Source organism: Stegastes partitus, unplaced genomic scaffold, assembly GCF_000690725.1.
Source record: "Stegastes partitus isolate 25-593 unplaced genomic scaffold, Stegastes_partitus-1.0.2 Scaffold157, whole genome shotgun sequence".
NCBI classification, from domain to species: Eukaryota; Metazoa; Chordata; class Actinopteri; family Pomacentridae; genus Stegastes; species Stegastes partitus.
The window spans coordinates 711,406-735,665 of record NW_007577888.1 but is presented as its reverse complement, the minus strand read 5'-3'; the positions used below and the strand labels follow the sequence as shown (position 1 = coordinate 735,665).

Below are 24,260 nucleotides of genomic sequence, written 5' to 3'. Positions count from 1 at the left end.
CAGCAGGGCGGACCTTAACCTGCTTCCAGAGAGCAAACCGGCCGGTGCAACGAATGAAAAGGTCTGTGGAAGCACTTGGGAACGGCTAAGAGAGGTCCTGCTGGAGTCCGTCTCTGGGAGAAGCTACTCAGAGCACCGGCCTGCATCCACGACGAACAGGAGAAGCAAAACTCCAGCTTCACTTCTGCTCGATAAGGGCTGGTGTCAAAACAAATACTCATCTTCATTCTGCAGATTTCCATTTATATTCTCTAGAGTTAGTTCATTAGTGTCCGCAGTAATTAAATTCCCTCTCAGCATGGCCCCGCCCACTGAACAGGCATTTCTAACCTCCAAAGATCAGTTTTTCATTTGCTTTACTCGTGTCGTTTAGATATGAGATGTTTTCACTTGTCCTGTTTGTCTCTTTAGAACAGAGAACAGGTCAATGAAATCAGAATATACTATTTTTGACCATAAGACTGATCAAATTGATTTGTTATTATTTTCTAAACAGCTTTAGATGGTGCCCCGAATAATGAACACATTTAATACTTTTTAAGTAGTTTTATTGCTACACATACCACAGCTGGGCACTAAAAACTGCCTTTTGAACAGCAGCTGTTCCGTTTTCATTTTTGCAGCCACAGCACAGATTCATCCGCTCAGAGACTCCGACAGCGACCGGTCACCTTTAAGCCACAAACGAGCTCGTCTAACCTCCAGCTAACTGATGAGGTTTGATCCCAGGTCTGACTGCAAATGAATTGAGGCTAATAGTCGGGGTTTTTCCTCACCTGGTAGTACTTGTGGGTGTGCTGTTTGACAAAGGAGGCGTTCCGGACCTGACCCTCGGGTGTGCTGACCACAATCAGCTCCCCGATGTCAGGAGGGCCGCTACGCAGGCAGTCGTGACTCTGGAAGAGGAGGAGAGGGAGGAGGAGGAGGAGGAGGAAGATGGAGATGAATGAAAAATGAGTAAGAAGGCAGAGAGGAGACAGAAAGGGAAATTGCATTTAAGAGATATGCTTGTGTTATTTTATTTTGGGAAAAGAACTGATTAAAAGTTCACTTCATGATAGGGTTTTGGTGTTTTACATTAGATATCTAGATATATACGTTGTTTAGTTTTTAGCGCAACCTCTTCGTCACGAGAAGATGTTTGTCCTCACAGCAGTGGCTCATTACAGGCGATCCACATCCACATTTTCATTTGCTGAGATGCTCGAGCTACAAACCGCTTAAGAGTTGCTGAGATGTTCCTTTCAGGTTGTTAATAAGAGAGCGACATAGGTAGGTGTGAGTACTTACTAGTATGTTCTCCGGGTGCAAGTTGTCACAGTATGAGCCGTCGTCGAAGTTGACCTCGTAGTACGTCTGTGTTGCCATGCCGATGATGGTGCAGTGGTAGTACCAGGCGTCGCTGTTGCGACCGATCACCCTTTGGCCCAGGGTCGGACCCTGCGGGCTTTTGGGTGCCCCTCGAGGCTTAAGACAGAAAAACCGCGACAAAGGTTAAGACTGGGATATAATTGGAAGTGTGTGTGTGTGTGTGTGTGTGTGTGTGTGTGTGTCTCCAGCAGAAACAGTCATGTTCTGTCTCTGGTGCAAAAACTGATTGTAAAGCTGTAAGTCGGACACCTTACATAGAACTTATGTGTTAGTTCAGACGAAAAAGGAGTCAGAGCGTCACAAGGTCCCTTTCTGTCCAATCATTCACTGTTTATCGTAATTTCCAGACTATAAGCCGCTACTTTTTTCACACGCTTTCAACAACGATGCGGCTAATTTATGGATTTTTACGAAGTTGCCTCGAGACCAAAGAGACACTGAGAGCGACAACGAAAGAGAGACTGAGGAAGTGTGTGACGAAGTAATTCTGAGGCTGTTCAACTCCGACACTGAAGAAGACGACTTTAATTTTAGTGCAGGAGGAAGATGAAGATAGCGATCAATGACTTTTCCTGGTAGGCTGCTGTAGTTTTTTATTTATTTAACCAGACGTGTTACAGGCACTGTTCAGAAAAAAGCATTTACATATTTGTGTATGTTACCGGTACGTATTTAATGAAAAGTTTAAAAAAATCTCTCTGTGTAAATATCTCATGATACAACGTGAACACCTGCGGCTTATGTATGTACAAAACTTGTTTTCTTTATAAAGTTAGTGGGTGGGGCTTATGTTTAGGTGCTCAATAGTCTGGAATTTACGGTAAGTCCAGCCCACCCACTTCGTGTGCTTCATAACCGAGGCAGCGTTCATTCCTTCTGGCCGCTCCACACTCACCACATCGCTGCTACACCAGCCTCTGCACATCAACAAATCTCCTGCTCCTCACCAACCACCTCCCTTTTAAAAGTTCAATTTCATTACTCTGGTTTTTTCCCATATTGCGGGACTATAGGATGCAGATGGTTCATTATTGTACCTTTGAACTACGTAAACTGGATTGTGTAAAGTGAGGACCATTTATGCTGGTCTCCTTGTTCTTGTGTTTATACTGTATTTATTTGAACATTGTGGATTTAAGGCTCTGCTGGGGGGGTTGTGATCTCAGAGACTGACTGTGTCATGATTGTTTCAGAGCATCACTTGAGCAGAGTCACCGCCAAACTCGAATGCATGTGATCCTAAATAAATGGCTGACAAAGTGTTCTGCCTGAAATAAGAGGCACGATGCACAAGGCGCTGGTGGCGTTCATGGAAACTCCACTGCCCGGGTGCTTACTCACACAGTTAAGCAACATTTTACAAGAATAAAGTCTCAGGCATCAGTGTCTTGTTTGAGCACAGCTTTTCTAATTATTATTTTTTTGTACACTGAGATCAGTGACAAATAAAGATTGCAATGAGAACAGACAATCCGCTGCACAACATGACAAAGCCACTCGTTTTCTTACACTTGTAAGCTGGCTCCAAAAACAATCTCAAAAGATTCTTTGAACATTTAAAACGCCGCCTATTCATACAACATGACTTGTACAGAAAAATATTTAATCAATCTTGACCTTTTGACGGGAATTTTAACTATTTTACGGAACCTTTTAGCTGCTGTGGGTTTGACTTTACGCTTTAATGATCCGTTCTGCTGATGTGCGCTTACCTTCGGAGTGCTCCTTTTATGCTTGTGGCAGGTGACAGACACCACGTAGGGCCAGTCGGCAGGCGTCATGATTACTCCGGCAATTTGGGCACAGGTGACGTGGAAGGAGGTGGCACAGTTCTCGTACGAGCACTGGATGCAGGCGCCGCGGTTCTGACTGGCAGTCTTGCCGTGGCAGAACACACACTTCTGCAAAGGAAACGTAAAAGACGTCCGTTGGTCTTTAATGTTAAAGACTAATTCACCTTTTTGTTTTTGCATTTATGTTGACAATTTGAGAAACATAAGAAGCTCAGAAAACAGGTGTCCTGAAGTCTGAACTGAATTTAAATCACAGTTTCACAAAACTATTTATGAAGAAGTTGAGAAGCTGACCTCCTTAAACCTTCACCCCTAAAACTCCGAGAAGGTTGAAATGATTAAATGTACGATTTTTTTTCCTACAAAAACTATTTCCCTGTGCTGTTCTGGCACAGTATGAAATTGCAGTAATTGTAGGGCACCCCAAGAAACCGAGATGGTGGAGGAATCGGCAGCGTAACCGTTCTCTCTTCTCTCTGATCTTTGCAACTGTTGGGCGCTCTAACAGGTTTCTACTCATTAAAAATAGACGAGCTGTTTTCAGCTTTGCTCATCACGTACTTGTACTATCGACAGTGTCAGTCGTGGGGGGACATTAAACAACTTAACATTTGTTCGTATCAGCAGCCTGAGCTGTCGCTTTGACATTAAAAGATGATTTTTCTACTTTCTATTTTCTGCATCTTCTCCTTCAACCTCAGCTGTTACACAACCATCCGAGGACTTTGTTGTTCTCCTTTGGAACATTTCAAATCTCTTAATTCCAGTGTGACGTTGCCATCAGCCAACCAAATCTTTGCCTTTGGCTGGCAACACAGCTTCCTACTCTTATCTGCACCACGAGGCCCATACAAGCCCCAAAACCATCATCCTCCATTTTAATTCACAACCCTCCGTGTCTACAGTGGACATGTAGTACCGCTCTTTGTCTTTACATCTGCCCTCCCCGGCCCTCATTTGCCCTTTGATTCAGTTAAAATTGAAAGAACAAGGGAGATGAAAAGCCTAAAAAAAAAAGCAGAATTATACTCATTCAACTCATGACAACACACTTTGATCTTCCAGACTCGACCCATTATCCCTACAGCTTTGACAGCTGTTAACCGGAATCACTAACTATTGGGCTTATGGTGATTATCTACCATCTCGCACATTCCATGTCTGTCCAATCCCTCACACTCTCTCACTCGTATACCTCTCCATCCTTTCGTCTGTGTGTCATCCTGTTGAAGAATCACACCGCGAGCAGCTGTAGTGCGCCGCGCCGCCGATCGATAAAAAATAAAAATTCTTTATTAAAGTGTCAATACTTCATTTTTGCACCGGTGCAGGGCAGATATTTCACCAGCTGCTGTGGGTTTTATAGTTTTCAGCAGCCGGTATTAGTTTTTCCCACCGCTGACATCGTAGGCAGGCGGTGACATGACACCAGAGCAACATGGAGGAGAAACAATGGCAGTAAAAAAACCAAACAAAAAAAAACACCAGCTGGGTTCTTTATTTCTTCTTTTTCTGCGTTTAAACTTGCCGTTTGTTAGAGATTACATTTAATCGTTATTTCGAAAACAGTTCACGTGACATCCACCCTCTGAGGCAGACTGCACACGAAGGCTGAAGAGATTATTCAAAGAAAAACACTCATTGAATTGCACTGAATGAATTAGCTTATTTTTAACTTTGCTTAATTTTTGACATGTTGTCTTGACCTCATGCATTTCTCTCCACTTAAATGTGTTTTTCTTCATACTTCTGTTGGGTGTTGCTCACTTCCTGATGCATGTCTTCTAAAGTACATCCAGCCTGGTCTATTCCTCACCATCTAACCGTTGTTTGCCAGTTGTCCGGCATCAAAAAAAAAAAAAGACTGACAACCCTTGAACTGAAAAATTAACCAACAGAGAAAATAACTGGCCGGCCAATAAGTAACGAAAACAATCAAGTCGCTGTTTTGTTCATGCAGCGGGAGAATGGACCTGGAATGGTAGGTGGAAAACAGTTTTAAAGACTGTGTGATGATTTATTTAAGAAGCTTGCATTTCCAAGCTCGAGGCTGTTTTTTCACAAGAACAGAAATCGCAGTACCTCTTGGTGCAAGATGCAACACTACCTTTGGGAAAGGTACAACTTTTGAGGATTTGAGCAGCGTTACTGTGCCTGAGAAATTCTGAAATAACTAACACAAAAGCAACTAGTGTGAAATCTCTCCATCCCTGAGAACCGAATGTTCAAAGATGGGAGGAGGGGAAGGAGGAGGGGGGAGAAGGGAAAAAAAAAAAAAACACTGATTGCTGAACACGGTGCAATATAAACTGGTTCCAAGGGTGCGTGCTCACATTTGATCAGCCCAGCCATCCGAATCATTAGACCGCAGAGCTTCTTCTCGCAGCCTTTTAAGAGGAGATGGAGGAAACCTGCTTTGACAGCACTCGGATGCAAATGTCACCCAGCTTGTCTTTGATAGATTATTCAAAGACAAGGGAAGGGAGAGAGGTGACATTATTTGTAGATTTGTGATAATGCACCAGCAAGCACTGCTTTTGCCTGTGAAGTGGGGATCGGGTGATTGGAGCAGGGGGAGCGGAGACCGAGGAGGAGGGACGCCGAGAGGAAAGGGAAGGCAGGGGACAAGTTGTGTTCAAAGACACAGCAGCAATGGGAAAATTGCCTCCTGCCCACGGGATCGATGCAGTTCATTTGGCGCAGTGAGAAATGACAGCTGATTATTCAGCCATTCCCCTCAGCACATCTGTTTTACCCCATGTCTTCCTCTACTCGCAAGAAGAAGATAAAAAAAAAAAAAAACGAGCTATCCATCCGCCAAGTAAGGAGGGAGGGTAACAGAGGAAGTGACAGACACGGAGGCACTGAACAGGAAAGACAGCGAGTCGCCTAAATGTAGGAAAAGGACCAAGAGAGGGAGATCAGGGATGAGGAAAGAAGTTTGTAATGGTGTAGACGGACGAATGAAATTAAACAGCTGCAGTGAGAAGTTCCACTCTCTTCAAACAGGGAGGATAAAGATAGTGACTGTAGAGATGGTCCTGGCTGGGTTTAAATGTGGCCCATTTTACATTAAACTTCAGGATAAGAACCATGTGTAAATCTTTTCTTTGTCACTCCGTACCAGATTCTTGCGGGTTTCTGGGACAGCACTGACGTCCACCGGCTGCCTCTCAATAGCGTTGACAAAGCGAGCTTCGGCCACAGCAATGGCACAGATGACGTGGACCCACCTGGTAACACAGAGAGAGGGAAAAGGCGCCATATAAACGCAGGACTTGCGTGAGGAAAATCTTCTTAAATGGAAAGTCGGTACGTTACAAACACCATTTTCTGCATGATGTCTTCTGTTTTAATTGTTTCCTGCTTAATAAACGCCTCTGGAATTTTCACATTAGCGCATTTGCTGCTAATTATGCAAATGCCACATCCAAACCGTGCACGTGACACTAACCGGTTGTCTGTGGTGGTCTTCAAAGCTCCTCCTCTCAGGTTACAGAGGCAACACTCCTGTGAAACAGAGAGACAACGACGACTAAGTTTTGGGAAACAGAGAACAGAGTGACACTGATTATCGTATATAATAATAACGTGGTCTTTACAACAACAGACATTACTCTAAATAATGTTTTTTTTAATTTAATCTTTATTTAACAAGGTGAGTCTCCTTGAAATTGCAAGATCTCTTTTTCAAGGGAGCCCTGGCCAAGACTGTAAAAAATGTAGGCAAGTCCACTGAAACATGTGCACCTCAGTCTCCTTCTATTAATCCTGGAGGAGAACAGCTTTTCTAGACGTGTGAGTGAGCCAAAAGACTGTTTTGGCATCAGGTATGGCTTCTACTCACCACTGTCCAGGCTCCTGCTGCACACCTGGAGCACATCCAGGAATCGCCGACAGAGTCTGGCTTTACTCCGTAACAGCCTGTAGGGAGGAGACGTTAATGACCTCACATATCTTCCCACTAACATTTAGCATTGCTCGAAACATATTCAGGTTTATTACCCCCATTTTTCCCATCTTTTTTTAAAGCACAAATCTATTGTTGCCCATTTTGTTCGCTCTTTCTTTATAACCTGCTCGATCTTCCCATCACTGTCTCCAATTCGAGCTTCTACACAACAAGGCTTGAAGGTTTATGTAACACCTGGACAGGTCTGAATGATTTTTTAGTTGGGTGTCCACTCCCAAACAATGAGGAGCAAAAGGGATGGAGCCCAGAGCAGGCGATTTTGACAGGAGATCTTTCTGCTTCATGTCCTCTTATCAATAGCAGCGCTGTTTCCCCAGCTGAGCCCGGCTCATCCCTGGATGACTAATGAACTGGCCTTGAAGGTGCACTCCAGCTTTAGGGATAATAAGAACCCAAGAGGGTTGGTGTGTGTGTTTCTCACTAGATTTATGTGGTGTGTTTAGCCAGACGCAAAACATCCTTTCGTGCTTATAGTTCGAAACGCTGTTCTTTTTTTTTTAACCATGCATGATGAACATACTATGTGCACTATTAGCAAACTTAAAAATGTCTAGACAGCTCCTCCCTGCATCTGGCCATAGGAACTAGAGCTGAGCACAGAGAGAATCCTGAGGTAACATAATGCTAACAAGCCGCCTATCTCTCCAGCTCTCCTGTCCTTAGCTTCTACAGAAGCAAAGATGCCCTTAAAAGTCAACTTTCTTGTGAAAAAATGATGAAGTGCAGAAAGCAGAGTAAATAGGAGCTGGGGAAGTTTATGGTGTTCTGCTCTCAGAGAGACCTTTGCGCTGCTTCAACAGCCTCTTAGCTAGTTTAACCCGAGTCAAGGAGAGTTAAACTAGAAAGCCTCACTGAGCATGGCAACGGGGGAATTGAGCAGACAGTTTGTTGTACTGCTGTTCTGGAGTCTCGTCTTCTGTGCTTCCTATTTTTCCAACACTATTCTCAGGGGTCCGGGGAGGGGAGGGAGGAGGGATGTGAGCAGAGAAACACAGTGAAATGTCCAGTGGAGTCTGTAAAACTTGCCAGTCCGTGTATGGGCTTGTGTTATCAATCAAATGCTGCAGAACAGAATCAAATACAACGTTTCTACAAAAAATACGCGGACAAAAGACTTCTACATTCACAAAATATTGTTGAGTAAAGAAAGAGCTTCTACGCTCCGTTATACAACCAGCGGGTGTCTGTTTGTGACGTTAACTACACTGTAAAGTCGTAAATTTGTGTTTTCAAAATGTATGTTTGCAGCTACATCTATGCCCTTGTACAACATATGTAGACTTTATTATGTATCATATATAGAGTTAAGAGGACAGGTGACAAATTAAAGGAAAAAACTGTGTAAGGTTTCTTTATTAGGTGTTGGACCACCATGTGCCACCAGAACAGCTTTGATGTTGCTTGGTTTTAATTCTAAACTTCATCTGGAGGCATTCTTTCAAAAACTATTCCCTCATTTGATGTTTTGATGATGTTGGTGCAGATTGCTGCCTAACATGTCCGTCCAAAATCTCCCATAGGTGTTGAGCTGGGCTGAGGTCTGATGACTCTAAAGGCCATAGCATATGATTCACTCTATAATCAAACCATCCAGTGGTGCCTCGTGCCCTGTGGATGGGCTCACCGTCATCCTGAAAAAGACCACTCCCTTTAGGATGGAAATGCTCCGTCATAAGGTAAAGGCCATTACTCAGAAGAACTTTCCTCTTCCCTCTCCGCGGCCAACTGGACTCAAACCATGCCAGCAAAACGCTCCCCAGGCATCACAGAGCCACCGGATCCTCTCACTGCAGGGATCAGGGTTCATTTTTTTTCACTTTAATTTGCCACCTGTCTGTAAATAAACAGCCGAAAATATGAAAAGGCCGACTTCTGACATGCTTTGACACCAACGTGCTCCACGTCTCTGCGGCTGTACAAACACTAACGGAAGTTCCTTCAGTAGGAGCTTTAATCAAATTCTCTTTGCTAGAACTCTTCCCGTAGCTGCAGGAGCTTTAACTTTTCATTCCTGAAAAACAAACACTGCTGCGCACGAATGCATTTTTTAAGATTGTCTAAAAAGAATTCACAAAAACTAGCACACCTGTCCAGAAGTGTTATTAATCCACAGCAAGGAGGGCGTAGTGAACCAGGCTGTGCCCTAATGTTAGCCCAACACAGACAAGTTTAATACGTACTGGAATGAGCCTGCATGTGGCAAGATGAACAGCGGATCAGAAGGCTGGTTCCATCCTCCCCAATGTGGCAGTTGGTGGGTGGCGGCTCTGTGTTTCCTGCTCCAACACTGAAACACATCTCTGGGACGAGTGGACGAGTCAAGCTGCCGTGGCGGGGAGGGGCGGTGCGCACGGCATCGCTTGCGACCGAGCCGTCTTTTTGTGGCTGAAAAGGTTGCAGAGAATTAGGAACTCCTTAAAATAAAATGGTTAAAAAGACATATGTCAATGTGTCAGTTAGTAGTTTTAATAGTCAGCTTCTTGTTATCACCAGTGCTAACCTCCTGAACTGTGACCTCTGCGGCAGTGCGCGGCTTTACCTTAGTGTACGGACAGAAGAGCGAGCAGACAGCACAGTGCGGTTGGAGTGCAGCCACCGCCGCGTTGAAAGCCTTCTCTGCCAGGAAGTTGGGTGAATGGTTCTGCCACAGGTGCTCTTGTTTCTTCATGTCGCTATCCAGCGGCATGGGTGAGGACAGCTCTGTGGGCAGGAAATTAAATAATTACAGGGCTGCTGCCGCAAAAGAAAATATCCACAATTAGCGGTAAATGACACACCGTAAAGACATGTGGGAAGGTTTGTCGGTGGTGATTATTTTTTATTTTGCTCTGAATTGCATATTAAGTGTTTTTTAGAGTAGCTCCAGAGTCTTTTTCGAGCCCCCTGCCAAGAGACAAGAAGAGTACATTCTGTTCACGGACAATAACAACACCACTCCTGATACAACCGGCTGATGAACGCAAACAGGACAGGCATTAATAATTTGCTACTCAGGGCCGGGAATCAATTTTACAGTAAAGCCCTGAAGCTACTGATCCAGACCGTTTGTTAGACCTGGACAGAAGGCAGGAAGATCTTTTCACAAGCTTCCCATTTAACCGTCTTTTTTTTCACATTGCCTGCTTTCTCTCTCTCCCCCCTTGTCCCCCATCCACCCTTCTGAAGGACAGGCCTCGAGTCGGGTCCCCTGCTGCCAACTTAAAGTGACTTTGAAAGCAGGTAATTGGAAGTCATGATCCCCAGATCAATAAGTGTCAGTCAGAAAATGAAAAGAAAAACACGGAAGGGAGAGCAGGGAAAATAAGCCTTGCTGTCTTGATTTCATTATCCCCACAGGGAGCTTCAGTCCTGCTTGTTTTTCTTTCCCCAGATCAATAATCAAAACAGAAATGGTGTCTTCTTCATTATAAGCACCATGATGGAGAGACCAGTGGGTGAAATGAATAATGAGGGAGACGGGGGGAAACAAATAGCGTAGGTTTCTGGAAAATCGTGTTTTTGGTAAATCTGTGTGTAAATATCTTCGGTCTTTTAAAGCAACTGTTTCCAAGGCGGTTACATGAACACCAAGTGACATCCAGATTGATCAAATTCTTACACTGTAGACTGACTTTATTAATCCCCAGAGGGAAATTCAGCTGTTACAGCTGCATGAATATTCAACAAAGGGGGTAAACAAAAGCAAAAAGACAACACAGAATATTAGGGTATAAAATGAAGGCAAGTCGGTGCAGATCAGTTGACAGATGTAATGAATGACGTCAGACTGTAGAGTGTCCGGTATGTAAAGTGGATTCATCAGCAAGGTGGGTGGATTTGCAGCTCATAGAAGAAGGTGACTACTCCTTAACAGTTGAAAAAATAAGAATATGTTTACAGTACATATATCTAAGTGCCAAATACAAACCACCTACCTTTGTCACTCGTAGGGTCTTGCTTGACGATGGACAGCGGGGAGCGCATGGGCGGCTTGCTGAGGGGGTGGCGGCGACTCTTTTTTACCTCTGTTGGCATTTTCATCTTGGAGTAGCATGCCTGAAAAAAAAGCTTGTTTTATATTGTCTTCTGATCATTTCTGTCTGTTAAATGTGTTTTAACCTTACAAATAAAAGTCTTGTTGGTACGCTAAAAAGTTCTGGTTCATTTTGTAAACTGTTGACTTTGCTGTACTAGAAAAAAAAAATTATAAAACTTGCAAGAAGGAAAATACCTAATTAGCTTGTTAGCATTTAACACCTTTCTGCTACATGGAAGCCAATTTGTTACGCAATATTGCATTAATCAACACTGAGAAACACCTACATTCTGATTTGTTTTGCGGTTTTGATTTGTGTCTTTAACTGATGACAGCAAATGTTTGTGAATTCTTGCCAGGCTGAATTAATTTTGCTTTTCATGAGCCAATTCAGAGGTTTAATTGTGTCACAAATCAGAAGGAGAAATCTATTGATTTTCAGTCATTCTCACCTGGGTGGCACTCACATCCATCTTGCTGTCTGCCGGGATGTCAGTGTGTCTCGGGGATAGAGTGTCTACATGACTGGCCACGGCCTTCTTAGAATTATTGATGCCAGACGTAGCAAACTGCTCAAATGCTTCCTCAAATCCAGTCATGGCACTTTGGATATTGGAGATCTTCTTCGGCTTTTTCGGCTTCTTTTTCTCGACGTCATCTGTCAAGTTCTGCGGTTTGGCTTCTGGCTCTTCAAGAAAACAGGAGGGGAAGAAAAAGTCAGGAGTGGCAACAGCTTATTAAAAAAAAAAAAGAAAAAAGAAAAGGTGACAGACTATATGAGGAACTGTGATTAATACAGAGATGTGGATTGTGCTAAGAAGTGATGAGTTTTGTAATTGAAAGGTTCTACATTAGCCAAGCTAAATTTACACTCTGAAATAACAGCCCCTTCCTTACACACAAACAAACTACAGTAGCTGAACACTTCTTCCTCACCCTCCACAGTCGGAGTCTCTGCTGCTTTAGCGGCGGCCTCGGCAGCCTCCTGCTCCTCACGCTCCATGGCCTCCAGGGTCATCATGGCCTCTCTGGCTAGACGCTCCTCCCTCTCCTGCCTCCTCTGGGCCTCGCGCTCCTCCACCTGACGCTGGTACTCAGTAGCATTCAGCTCAATGCCCTCCTCCGCCAGCACCTTCACCTCCTCCAGCTTCAGACGACGGACCTGCTTCATCTTCTGCATGGCCCTGGGGTAGTGCAGAGAGACGGCTACGTTAGACCTTCATGCATTTATAAAATCTGCATGTATTACACTTATGCTAAACAGCGACTTCTTGTTTCAGTATGTCACAGATCATTTTGGAATTAGCACATTATGTACAAAAGCAGGATTTGATACTAAAATGTCAAATATACTCACACAACAGATGCACGTTTTGAGATATTCTTAATACCCGACAGCAGTGTGTGTATCAAACCCCTCACCTTCGCAGGAGGTTAGCCCTGTAGGTGACACGATGCTGCCTCCAGCTCTCTAGTTCAGGGCTGCTGAGCTCTGTGGCCTTCAGGTGGTCTAGCATTGTGGCGTCTTTGCCCTGCTTCCACAGCTCGTAGCGATCAGGCTGCAGGCAGCGCACAAACACATCCATGGAGATCTTCACCATGTCCTTTCGACAGGAACACTGGGAAAAAACAAACATGCAGAGGAGGAGGAGGAGGAGGACATGGCACTGCGTTAGAAGAGGGAATAGCTGCAGGTAAACAAGAAAGCAAACTCTGTGTAACAAACAAACAAAAAAGGCGAATTAATTTCTAGTTAAACAGAACCTGGGAACTCATGTCACATCCCAGTGCTTTCAGGTTTTTCAGAGCCTAATCCCCTACAGTTGGAGAGTCGAGGAGTTTGTCTACATATGGAGCAACTGCTACAGATAAAGCTTTTCAGCTACACTTCACAGATTCTTGACTGAGAACTCGGTGCAGTGAGTGATCAGAAAGAGGAGGAGCGCCTTCTGTGGCAAACTGATGAAGAATCCAAAAATCAACATGGATGAGGACAGAGAGGCACAGCAGCAGAGCAAGACGTGTTCCTTCAACTTAAATGTATTTATACAAAGGATCTGCAATGTTTCATAAAAAAAAAAACAAGTCGAGTGTATGAATGCTAAGCAGAGCGCCCGTCTGAGGAGGTTATAGTCTGCGTTATATTAATTATAACACACCTTGCTCTTTGCTCTATCGACAATATGGAGGCAGTGACATTATCTGGGCTGTAATCACGTAGGATTAGCAACAGCATTTACTAATAACGCTTATTTTTGAATGGCACTGTACAAATTACTGTAGGATGAGGTGAGAAGAGCACCGTGTATAAAAACAACAAGAGCAACTTGGACAGAAAGAAGGTTAAACTGTCTGAATCATTCACACCTCCATCTCAGTAACTTACTTAAACCCGGCAGGAGAATTAGAACACACACACAAGCTGTAAGTAAACCACGCGCCATTAGCTGTCCGCTGTTGTATTCACAGCACCGATCAAAGCTAGTCTGAAATATGGCAGCAGATAAAACACAGCGCAACGTATGACCTGGCGAATGAGCCTCAGATGTAAATAAGAGTGACTGCTGCATCTGGTAACCGCTCGCATTTCAAAATGTCTCCAAAAACCTTCAGAATGACATTACAGGTCAATGAATCATTCTGCTGACGAGAGAAAGCAGCAGCTGAAGCAGCAGCAGCAGCAGAGTTGTTAGAGGAAACCACAGTGCTGTGTGTAATAGAGTGAAAAATGGCAGTTGCAAAAAAAAAAAAAAGTTTAGAAATGAAGGAAACAAAAAGAGGGAGATGCAGCAAACAAAAACAGGGGAGGAGAGAGAGCGAGATGAAAATATTTCTCTTTTGTGCCTTGCTTGCTATATTACATTCTGGCCCTATTATTTTCTGAGCAGTACTGAGAGTCTTATGTTCAATTACTGGAAACACAACAGCTCACACCTCCACAGCAAAACAATATCCAGGCTACATCTCATCTAGACACCATTTGACAGACGGAAACATTAAAATATGATGTCGGGTGGAGGGTGCAGGGTGGCGGATCGGGAAAGTGGGAGGGCAGAGGGGGGGCAAGTGAGCGTGGCTACATCCGACCGCCAAGAAACCTTTAGTAGAAAACCGCATCACGCCAGAAACACAAAAGACAAACGTTGCTCTTACACTGATTGCACCTGTTGAAAATTTCCACTTGTACAAGGATATACGTTCTTTTATTCTAATGAAACCAAAAAGAGGTTGTGGATATTGTTGCCGTCCTCAAGGGCTCCGACGACTTACACTTTATTATCATATAAAAACTTAATTAGAGGAAACGCATTTGGAGATGCGCAAGATCTGAGAAAATAAAAAACTTGCCCTGAGGCAGGCAGTCAATGAGCCCTGAAGTATACTCGGGCTCATAATGAAGCTAAATTGTGGGAGCCACAGAAAACCGAGAGCCTGGGGACTCTCGATGGATCCGTGGACTCGGAGTATTAATAACAAAACAAGGTTCGAGTCTGACCCGTCCGACCTCGCTCGCAGCAGCTGGGAAACTTTGATTATCCCAAATTTGTTATGCGTGCTTTGATCGCACAACTGATGGGGACGAAAATAACCGGAAAGACGATCCGAAGAATGAGGAATGATTTGAGATGTAATTAAAAATTACGAAAGGTGCAAAAATGCTGAATAGTTCTCACAGCGGGGATGTATTTCATCGAGCTGCTCATGCTGTGAACACCTACTGCAAAACGAGACTCGAGGTATTTGCTTGTTTGTCTGTTCCGCAAGTTGCATTGAGTAGAAATAATGCTGAGCAAGTTTAAATAAGGACTACATTTGCTCTCATTTTTCTCGCCCTCCCACTTATTTCTTTGGCTCCTTTAAATCTCCATATACGCCCACATTTTAGCACAGCTGTTTAACATGCTGCAAAGAGAGGGCGACTGAAAAGAAAACAATGAGCAATGCAGAAACGTTCATTAGTAAGTGTTGTAAGGCGTTCGCGGCCATAAAGCTGACTGCGCTGGTAACAAACAGCGCGCACGGCCGCGTATTGCTGCATCTGTCAGGTTTATGTTGCACCAACTTTTCTGCTGTAAATGTCAGCGATACTTCAACCGATTAAACTAATCTCAACGTGTGGCCGTAAGTCTGTGGCCCACTCTCCTCCAAACTAAAAGCTGTCCTTAGTTACAATGCAGCTGCCCTTTAATAGCAGTGAATAGTTGTAGGGTGGGCTGGAAACTGCAGACTTGATGCAGTCGTGACCTAGAAAAAGAAAAGTTTCAAAGAAAAAGTTGCAATCCTGGATAAGCCATTACAGGCAAATGACTTTTCTATAAGTAAAACTACAAAATCTACTAATTTTCCTAATCTTCAACCAACATCAAGGGCGGCTGTGGCTCAGGTGGTCGAGTGGGTTGTCCTCCAATCGCAAGGCTGGCGGTTCGATCCCCTCCACAGTCGACTTGGGCAAGACACTGAACTCGAAGTTGTTCCCAATGGCAGGCAGCACCTTGCATGGCAGCTCTGTCGCCATTGGTGTGTGAATGGGTGAATGACAAACACACTGTAAAGCACTTTGGATAAAAGCGCTATAGAAGTGACCAGTTACCAAGACACAGCAACATCTCTGTGTTTGCATTTTGCTATGTTGTTTCAATAAAAGCAGGAAGGTTGATTAGAGGCTGTTCCCAGCGGCGATTTTAATTTAAAACTGCAATTTTAAACGACTTAAAATCTGAGACGCACAGCAGGTCAATGTGCCAAAGACTGCCTTCGAGCTGCTCCACGTCTCATGAGCGCCTCCGGTGTAATTGTGATTATCGCATCTCAATTAACCTTCATCACACTGCATTATCACGTAAAATCACAGGCTTCTAATGTGATAATGACACTCTCTGTAGACTGTGTTCTATGTGTGTGTCATGTTTACTAAGAAAGTTGAAGACGACAGCACCAAGTAAACTAATTGGAATTATTTCCTGCTGCTACCTCGTCATCTTTCAACCATGTTTTCCAAATGTAAAAATCCAGTTTGTTTCCTGATAAATACAGATGTTTTTATCCTGTTAAATGATGTAGTAAGTCTACACTACAGCTACATGAGTGAGGCTCGTTAAGTAGTCATGACAGACATAGGTTGCACGTAAACAGCCTAATAAAAATCCATGATGTCCAATCGCGGCGTATCCGACCGGGCCGACACGCGACAAGTCTGCAAACAAACATAAAAAGACGGAGCGAGTCATCTGCAATTCACTCTCGAGATGACAAAGTGATGTGATTTAGTCTGGGAACTGGGAGGATGATTTCTGCTCCTCTCCCAGACAGAAAAATCGCCCCGGAAGCCTGAGGGAACAGCAGCAAACTGTGACTGAGCACCAAATGAACAGAAAGAGGCTTTCTTTGAGATTACGACGGACCCCAGAGGACATCAACTGTTAACATTCAGCAGCATAATGGTGTGGCAGACATAACTGTAATAACCTTCAGGACCATTTTTTACCAACTTTACTTCTTTAATGGGTTCAATGCGCTCGTGATTTCCACCAAACTTGCCCAAGAAATTCCAAGTACAGTTAATATGCCGCGATGGCTAATCATGCTAATCATTCTCTGGTACTTGTATTCTTATTTTATTTACTTTTATTTTTTACTTTTTATTTTTATTCTTATTTGGAATTACTTGTTTACTTTAACTGTTTTGCTTGCTTTAACTGTACTCTGGCAAAACAATTTCCTTCAGGATGAATAAAGTTTATCTTTATCTTTATCTTTATCTTTATGCAATCTTTGACTTCTACGGTAAGTGACTTGCTTGGTAATTCTCAACTGGTTTGACCACTTACAGAAGAGATTTTGACAACTGGGGATTAGATCCAGAACGGGTAAAACAGTGGAGGTTTAAGGTTTTCGCTTAAATTCAAGTCAACACGTCTGTTTGAAACACCACCAATGTTCACCCCCTGAATGACGAACAAAACAAAAGGAAATGACTAATACCTGACGCAAAGCCAGAAAGGGTTGAGAGGAAGGTTAATTAAGACCGCAATGCCTTAAACAATAGACGCTTAAGCACACACGGCACACAAGCAGCGCTGACAAGAGGTCTGCTGTGACCGCAGGTGTGTGTTCGCTTCGTAAGTCAGACAGATGGGTCAGCAATGGAGGAGCATGTATTTAAGACAGACATGAAGCACACCTAAGCTCACTCGCTCTCCTTCTCTCTGTCATGTGCTGGCAGCCCCCAAAAACGGTGACAAATTCGATAGCGAGCCCCATCGTTCACTGTCCTGTTTGGTGCCGACAGAATACGAGCTCGGTAAGGGGGAGGGCGGGAGAGAGGAGGGGAGGCGGCCAAACGAGTTAACGGATGACTGCTTGAGCCAAAGACAGAGGAAGAAAGATGGGGGAGTTAAGAGAAAGACCGAGAGAAAATGAGAGACTTCATTATTGCCAAGCGAGTGGCTGGCGTAAGCGAGCTATATAAAACTACTGTCTATATATAAAACACCGTTTGCTTAACTGAAACTGAAGCGGAAACAAAATCGCTGACAAATTTGTCGCTGAGATAAAACACAATTAGACTCTAATTATATGTTCAGTACTTAAGGGCGGGGAAATGTAGTAGAGTAAGTGCACGTTTGGGTATTTAACACCTGATTTTCAAGGCATTGAAACCTGGTGATTCAATGGAGGTTTTAAGGACAGTTGAAATAAATTTTAAAATAACATTTCACTGGTAATTCCAGTGAATACAATGACAACAAGATTACTTTTTAGGTCTTTTTAATAAGGAAGAACAAAAAAAAAAAAAAAAAAAAAAAAGGTAACCAGTGAATACAATGACAATGAAATTACTTTTTAGGTCTTTTTAATAAGGAAGAACAAAAATAAGATCTATTCAGGAAGGGAGAAAAAAAATGAATTTCAACAGGTTCGGTGCCATTTGTACCAGCTGAGCCGCCTTCTTCATCAAAATGACTCACAATGGGGCGCCCCGGTAGCTCAACCGGATAAGATGGCGACCCAGTCCGAATCCAGCCAGCGGTTCATTTGCTGCATGCCCTTTCACCACTCTTCTCCAGATGTTTCCCTGTCTCTCTACAACTATCCTACACAGTAAAGGGTGAAAAACAAAGACCCACAATAACTGGTGACTGTTATCAGACGTACAATTATGCAGCACTGGTTATGGGAGCATCTCTGTAAGTGCTGCCACCACCCAAAGAGAGTGGAAACGCCTGCGTGAAAGAGAAAGAAGGAGAAAAATGGACTGGCAGAGAGAGCCATGCTCATTGGCCGAGCTGCTGCATTTCACATTCCTCTGACTCTGTGTGCTGCGCTGTCGATTTGTCGACTCGGATTAGTAGTGCAGAATGGACCGCTCTTCTTTATCAAACTGAGACAAGTGCAGTGGAGATGCTCCCTTGGGCAGCGGTGGAGGGAAGACTGCTGGAGCCTGGACTACTGGTTCTTAAATTACAAGTGGCCACATGGGTAAAGTAGGAAGGCCGAAAATGAGAAAGAGTGAGAAGGGAGGGAGATGTACTTCTGCAAACTGGCACCTCATAAATCTGACATGCAGCCAAGTAGAGAGAAAGCAGGAAAAAAAAAAAAAAAAAGAGACGCGCACACACACACAAGGAGAAAGAGAGGGAGGAGGAGTGGACGGGAAAATCAAGCTGAATGTATAGAAAAGAGACAAGGGAGGAGTTTGTTCCAGAGGACATTGTAGTTGGGCTCCCCTGCACAACCCATCCATGCCCTGTCAATTTCATGCTCAACAGCCCACAGGCAAAGAGGCAGTTTGCGTCAGTGCACGGATGCGAGGGTACAGTTAGTGTCGGTAACAGATGGTGTGCAGCAGAGAACCAGACGCTGCTTTTATATTTCGATAAGATCTATTACTACATCCCTTCAGAGAAGCAAACAGCCAGAGCAGGAAGGCTGCAGAGCTGCCTCTGAATCACACATCAGATCAAATGTCTTTAAGTGAAGCGTCTGCATTTGCCTGCAGAGTGTTTGCGTGATGACAGAAATAATAAGCGTCTCAGATGTTTTCTTTCACTTTGCATTTTCACGCCTTGTCTCGTATAGCTGCCTGCCGGTGCTGCCGTTAGCTCACCGGTGGCTGCCATCGGAATTCTGACAAAATACATGTTTGGGTTTTTCACCTGCTAATAACATGTCCAACTTATATTTAGCTGCACCGAGCCAACATTGCCTCAAGCAGGCATACATTCAAATTATGATCAAATCCTTGATAACGGGCAGATTCCCCCAAATATTTTTGGATTCATTTCAGAAGAAAAAAAAATTCTGACTTCTAATACTGTAGTTAGAAGTTTAGATCTTTCACTGACTTCATGGCGCTGCAACAGCACTGAATATAAACCCTGCCAGCCTGCCTTGTCTTACCTGGGTAGCCATCTTGCCGTAGTCCACCCAGCGCAGAGTGGCAAAGTTTGTGGACTCTGCACAGTTGAAGCCGTGGTTGAAGCCAGCGTGGTAGCCGTAAGGAAATGTGATCATAAACTCCCCTTCGTTCTGAGTTATCTGTTCACACAACGAGAAAATACAGACAAGGATTTACACATTTAGGATAAGATTGTTGACGCTACATTCCTGTTGCACTACTAATTTATATCCGAGTCGGTCGCTGCGCACACAGAAGGTTATTTCTTACAGCCGTGATTTTTGATTTTCTGATTGTTAAAGCGTGATCCGATTCAAGCCTATTAGTCTTCTTTTATTACCCCCCGAGTATCGCGTAACACTTGCCATTAAGGTTTCAGGGATAAACAGGGAGTTCAGCTCCTCAGAAAGAACTTTTCTCTAAACTTTTCTGACTTGCAAGCAAATTTAATTCCACCTAACATGACTGCTGCTCCGAGTGTCGAGCGTCTTCCCATGAGCTCAGTGTTATTCTGAGAATCTTTAAAATGGGAGGACAAGTTAAGCACATTCTTTTTTTAATGTGTTGCCCCAAAACTTAAGCCCTATATGTCTGACTGTGGATCTCGACTTCTTTGTGAAGCCTGGATCCCGGCAATCAAGAGACACATCAAGCCCGACAAGGTGACAGGCATGAGGGGAGAAACAGGGGTAGAGGCTGAAAGCGGCAGATAAACTTCCTCAACTAAAGGCAGTGGTTCAGATATCAAACGTCCCTTTTTTTTTGCTCTCGCAAGAACACAAGACAGTTTTATTTTTACACATGAATCAGGGAAGATACTGTAGGTGTGTAGCAAGTAACATGTTCGCTGTGATAATGACGTCCTCGGGGGGGAGGGGAGTGATGAGAAAAGTGGGGTTGGAGGGTGGGAAACCTTCTGCTGACTGTGGAGAACTTTTGATGCCTGTTCTGTGCCAGTTTTTTTCTTTTTTTTCCTCCTTCAGTTATCCATAAATGTTTGTACTTGTATTGCACGCTGAACCAGAGAGGGTGAAAAGATGCCAATTAATTTCCAATGACAGATATGAGAGAAGATCTTTACTCATACTGTGTCATAACTACAGTCACCATCAGTCGTGATGTTTGCCTCGAAACTGCGTCAGTCGAAGCTAGCCCACCTTTTCTGTAATTTAAGTGAGAAGCATTTAGAGAATACCTCATTTTACTTCTTCGTTCGACTAGTATAGATTTCAAGCATTCTTGCTATCTTAACGCCATTATTGTGGTCACTATGAGAAGGAGGATGTAAATTTGTTAGGGGGCTTGATAACCAAAAATAATCATGTGTTTTTAAGGTGTTGCATTAAAATACAGTCAAAGTGTATAAACAATATACAGTGGTAGCTTTCAATCACTTTGAGTCACATGACCAGGGGATAATAGAACAACTAGCTTTTGTCTTTGGAGTTTTGTCTTTAAATCATTTTAACGTCTTGACTGTGACTCAGAACTGACACTTCTAACTATAACACAGACTATACTAAGACCAATGTAAAGATTTTTTCTTTTCTCGATGACAAAGAAAACAAAAAACAAAAACAAAGTCCTCCTGTGCCATTTGTACATGGGCCGGTTGCCACTCACCCTGTCGAAGGGAATGCCGTATTTCTTCAGGATGGATGGAGAGATCAGTGTCATCTTGTGGCGAAGGAAGGCATCACAGCCTTGGGAGCTGCCTGGGAAGAAGCCTGCAGAGGGTGACAGGTGGCATTTAGGGTGTTTCACTGATAACCAGAACGTGGAGGGAACGAGAGAAACTCAATGGTAACATCATGAGTAACTCCAACATCAGGTCAACAGACTTGCAGTACACCGAAGCAAAAACGTCCCGTAAAACCTTGCAGCACATGAATGTTTTGATCACCAGACGATTTTGTTTTTCCAGCGATAAGCTCGCTTCAGATATAAAGAACAAGGATGGTGTCCAAATGTTAGGGAAACAAGCATGTGAGGTGCTGTCTAGCTGTTGCAGTGTTCAGCAGAAAATGGAGGATGTACAGTAATTTCAAGGTTATTAACTGAGAGCTGACACCAACGTAGCACTTGTTCCTGAAAGCCGCTCATTATCACGATCATTTCCTGGTCCAACAATCCCCTGATGTCATGATCCCCCTGCGGTCCCCGCGTTTGATTTGCTTCTGTTGAATGGACACTAAATACGGTGTGACATATGCTACACATGCACTAACTGCATGTCTAACAGTAGGTTTTGCTGTACAGTAGTCAAGAATTAACTTTCCCGCCATAATTACATGCATGAATGGGGGCACATTGTCATTTGCATCATAATCTCACACTATCTAAATCAGACACTGCAGTACAGAAGTATTATGATCATAATCCAGCAAAACCACTAATGAGCAGAACGTGAGCCTCTTCAGCACGATTACATTAAGTGTACTGAAGTTCACTTAAAACTACAAATGAGCCCCGTGTAAGATACAAACCAAATAAACGAGTAATGTTATGTTTACATGTGCTGCACTGGTCCGATTACTCTACAAGTTTACGACATCCATGATCAGTACGACGACGTCTATGCTGCCTTTATATATGCGATGGATCATTTTAACTGACGACTCAACAGCTTGTCTCCATTTGAAATGTGACTGTGTTTGCGACCCCACAACCTGAAAAAAATAAATCCCTCCTTAACAGACATTATTCTGCACTTGAGGCAGTAAAAACCACCCGTATGTTGCTGTACTGATTGTGTGCCTCCAGGTTCAGGGTGAATCTGATGGACCTGAAAGAACACAACAGCACAAACCTGGAGCTGGATGTCGTCACCTCAGAAAACTGTGATTCCCTTCAGTAACAAAACAGAAAATCTTTGCCTGAAGACCTGCTTCAGTCATTAATATATGAGTAAAACCAGCAGCCCTATCAACATCGAAAGACTGTTTGGTACCATTTGTTTGCTGTAATGTGAATGAAATTAGGTCTAACGCTGCTAACTGCTGGTGTCTCCGTCCTCAAGGTCACCACTAAAAAAATCCTGCAGTCACAGCAGCTGACAGACGACGCAAAATACACACTGAGCAAATGAGATCGCAGCCACCGCCGTTTTCGTCAGCAAAAGCCCGCTTGTGCAGCTGCAGTAACTTACTAATGTTACCTTTTGTGCTACAAAGCATAAGCACTTCCTTAAAAACACCCACTGCTTTGAGATCATAATAAAGCTCTGACATTTTGGGCTTTCAAAGGCCCAACTTGCTCTGTAAAACAAAGGCTCACTTTTGCTCTCTGAGACAGAGACACAGAGACGGCCTGTGCATAATCAAAAGAAAGAATTTCTCCTCCATCACTCACTCTCTCTCCCACTCTTTACCGTCTGTAACCGCCGGGGCCTCAAAGGGGGGTCCATCCAAGCCTCCACCCAGTTAAACTTTAATGTGACTGACAGTATAATCGGCACCCATTTCATCCTTCATTTTCTCTGCATTGTTTCAGCCTCTGTTCCACCCTACAAAGCAAAAGAGGGAGAGAGGGACTCTGCTCTCTCGCTGCCTTGCCTGCTTGTTGGAGCTGATAAAGGTGAATAATGTGCCGACAGAGCCTGGGTATTAATCCCCATTAAAATGCAGCTGGCTCTCTGAGCTCTCCACGGGGTAATATTAACTTAAAGGCTTCATTCTGTCCTTTTGAGTTTGAAAATTAAGTTCCTGCCTCCAACCGAGCGCCCTCCCCTCCCGCCCCGACCACCCTAACCCCCCTCTGAAAAAAGACGTCTGAAGCCGTGGCTGAAATAACGCAGAGATGAGGAGCGATAAGAGCAACGGCTGTCGCTGTGTCGAATGTTTGGAGAGACGTTTTCGAGCAACAGGACCACTGTCGCGGCCCCATTTTGGCGTTCCTGCTACACCCATAACTGTCTTTTTAGGACCTCATAAACAGTTGGCTGCCTGTGCTGACGATGGCTTTGATAGGTCAGCGGGTGCCTGTTAAATAACGTTGGCAATGCTTTCCTCCTACTGCCAGCTGCTTAGATAAGAAGAGAGGAAGGCTGCAATCTGACTAACTGAAAGATGAATGCTGACATGAAGACTGATAAGATTATCTCTGTACAATATAGATCTTACGGTTGAAGTATTTGATTCGATTTACAAACCCACTGTTAAACTCATCGATCACATTTCGACTCGTTTGGATCTATTTAGGTTTGATTTTCAGCAACGTTTAAGAAAATCATTAATAACAGAACAATCATGTTTTAACCCTTCGATACGCTTAAGGTCAAGACAGCACTGGACTATAGAACACACTGTACGTCATTGATTTCATTCAATCAAGCCCTCAGCTCCCTGGTATGACTCAACTAATACACTAATATCACTATAAAAGTGTTGGTGTCAAAGTTCCAAAGTAATGTATTGCTCTTATAATCTTTTCATCTACATGACAATCTATGTTTGCATTTGTTCATTATTTTAATATATTAATGGCGGGTCACTGGTGATGCATGAAAAACGACCCATGCATTTAAGAAGTACATTTATTTTAAAGCACAGTTACTTCAACATAATGGATCGCAAGAATTGACTCAAAGAGAAGTGTATTTAAGATAAAGCCATCGTACAATATTAATGAACTTTCTCACTATTGATGATGAAGGATTTACAATAACCTATCCATCCATCATCTATACACCGCCTAATCCTCACTAGGGTC

At 43.6% G+C, this 24,260-nt stretch overlaps 1 protein-coding gene across 1 annotated transcript in view; it reads right to left on the bottom strand.

Annotated features, from left to right (window-relative positions):
- The window catches only part of kdm4b (lysine (K)-specific demethylase 4B), a 52,484-nt gene that overhangs the window by 5,407 nt on the left and 22,817 nt on the right, over positions 1–24,260 (bottom strand). The window contains exons 7-20 of the mRNA XM_008279402.1: positions 21,174–21,277; positions 19,553–19,690; positions 12,575–12,771; positions 12,089–12,336; positions 11,605–11,840; positions 11,052–11,172; positions 9,677–9,837; positions 9,318–9,522; positions 7,012–7,088; positions 6,619–6,674; positions 6,289–6,397; positions 3,084–3,272; positions 1,291–1,467; positions 777–896 (exon numbers count right to left, since the gene is read on the bottom strand). Of these exons, the coding sequence (XP_008277624.1) occupies positions 777–896; positions 1,291–1,467; positions 3,084–3,272; positions 6,289–6,397; positions 6,619–6,674; positions 7,012–7,088; positions 9,318–9,522; positions 9,677–9,837; positions 11,052–11,172; positions 11,605–11,840; positions 12,089–12,336; positions 12,575–12,771; positions 19,553–19,690; positions 21,174–21,277 (2,138 nt within the window). The remainder of the gene's footprint in view (positions 1–776; positions 897–1,290; positions 1,468–3,083; positions 3,273–6,288; positions 6,398–6,618; positions 6,675–7,011; positions 7,089–9,317; positions 9,523–9,676; positions 9,838–11,051; positions 11,173–11,604; positions 11,841–12,088; positions 12,337–12,574; positions 12,772–19,552; positions 19,691–21,173; positions 21,278–24,260) is intronic.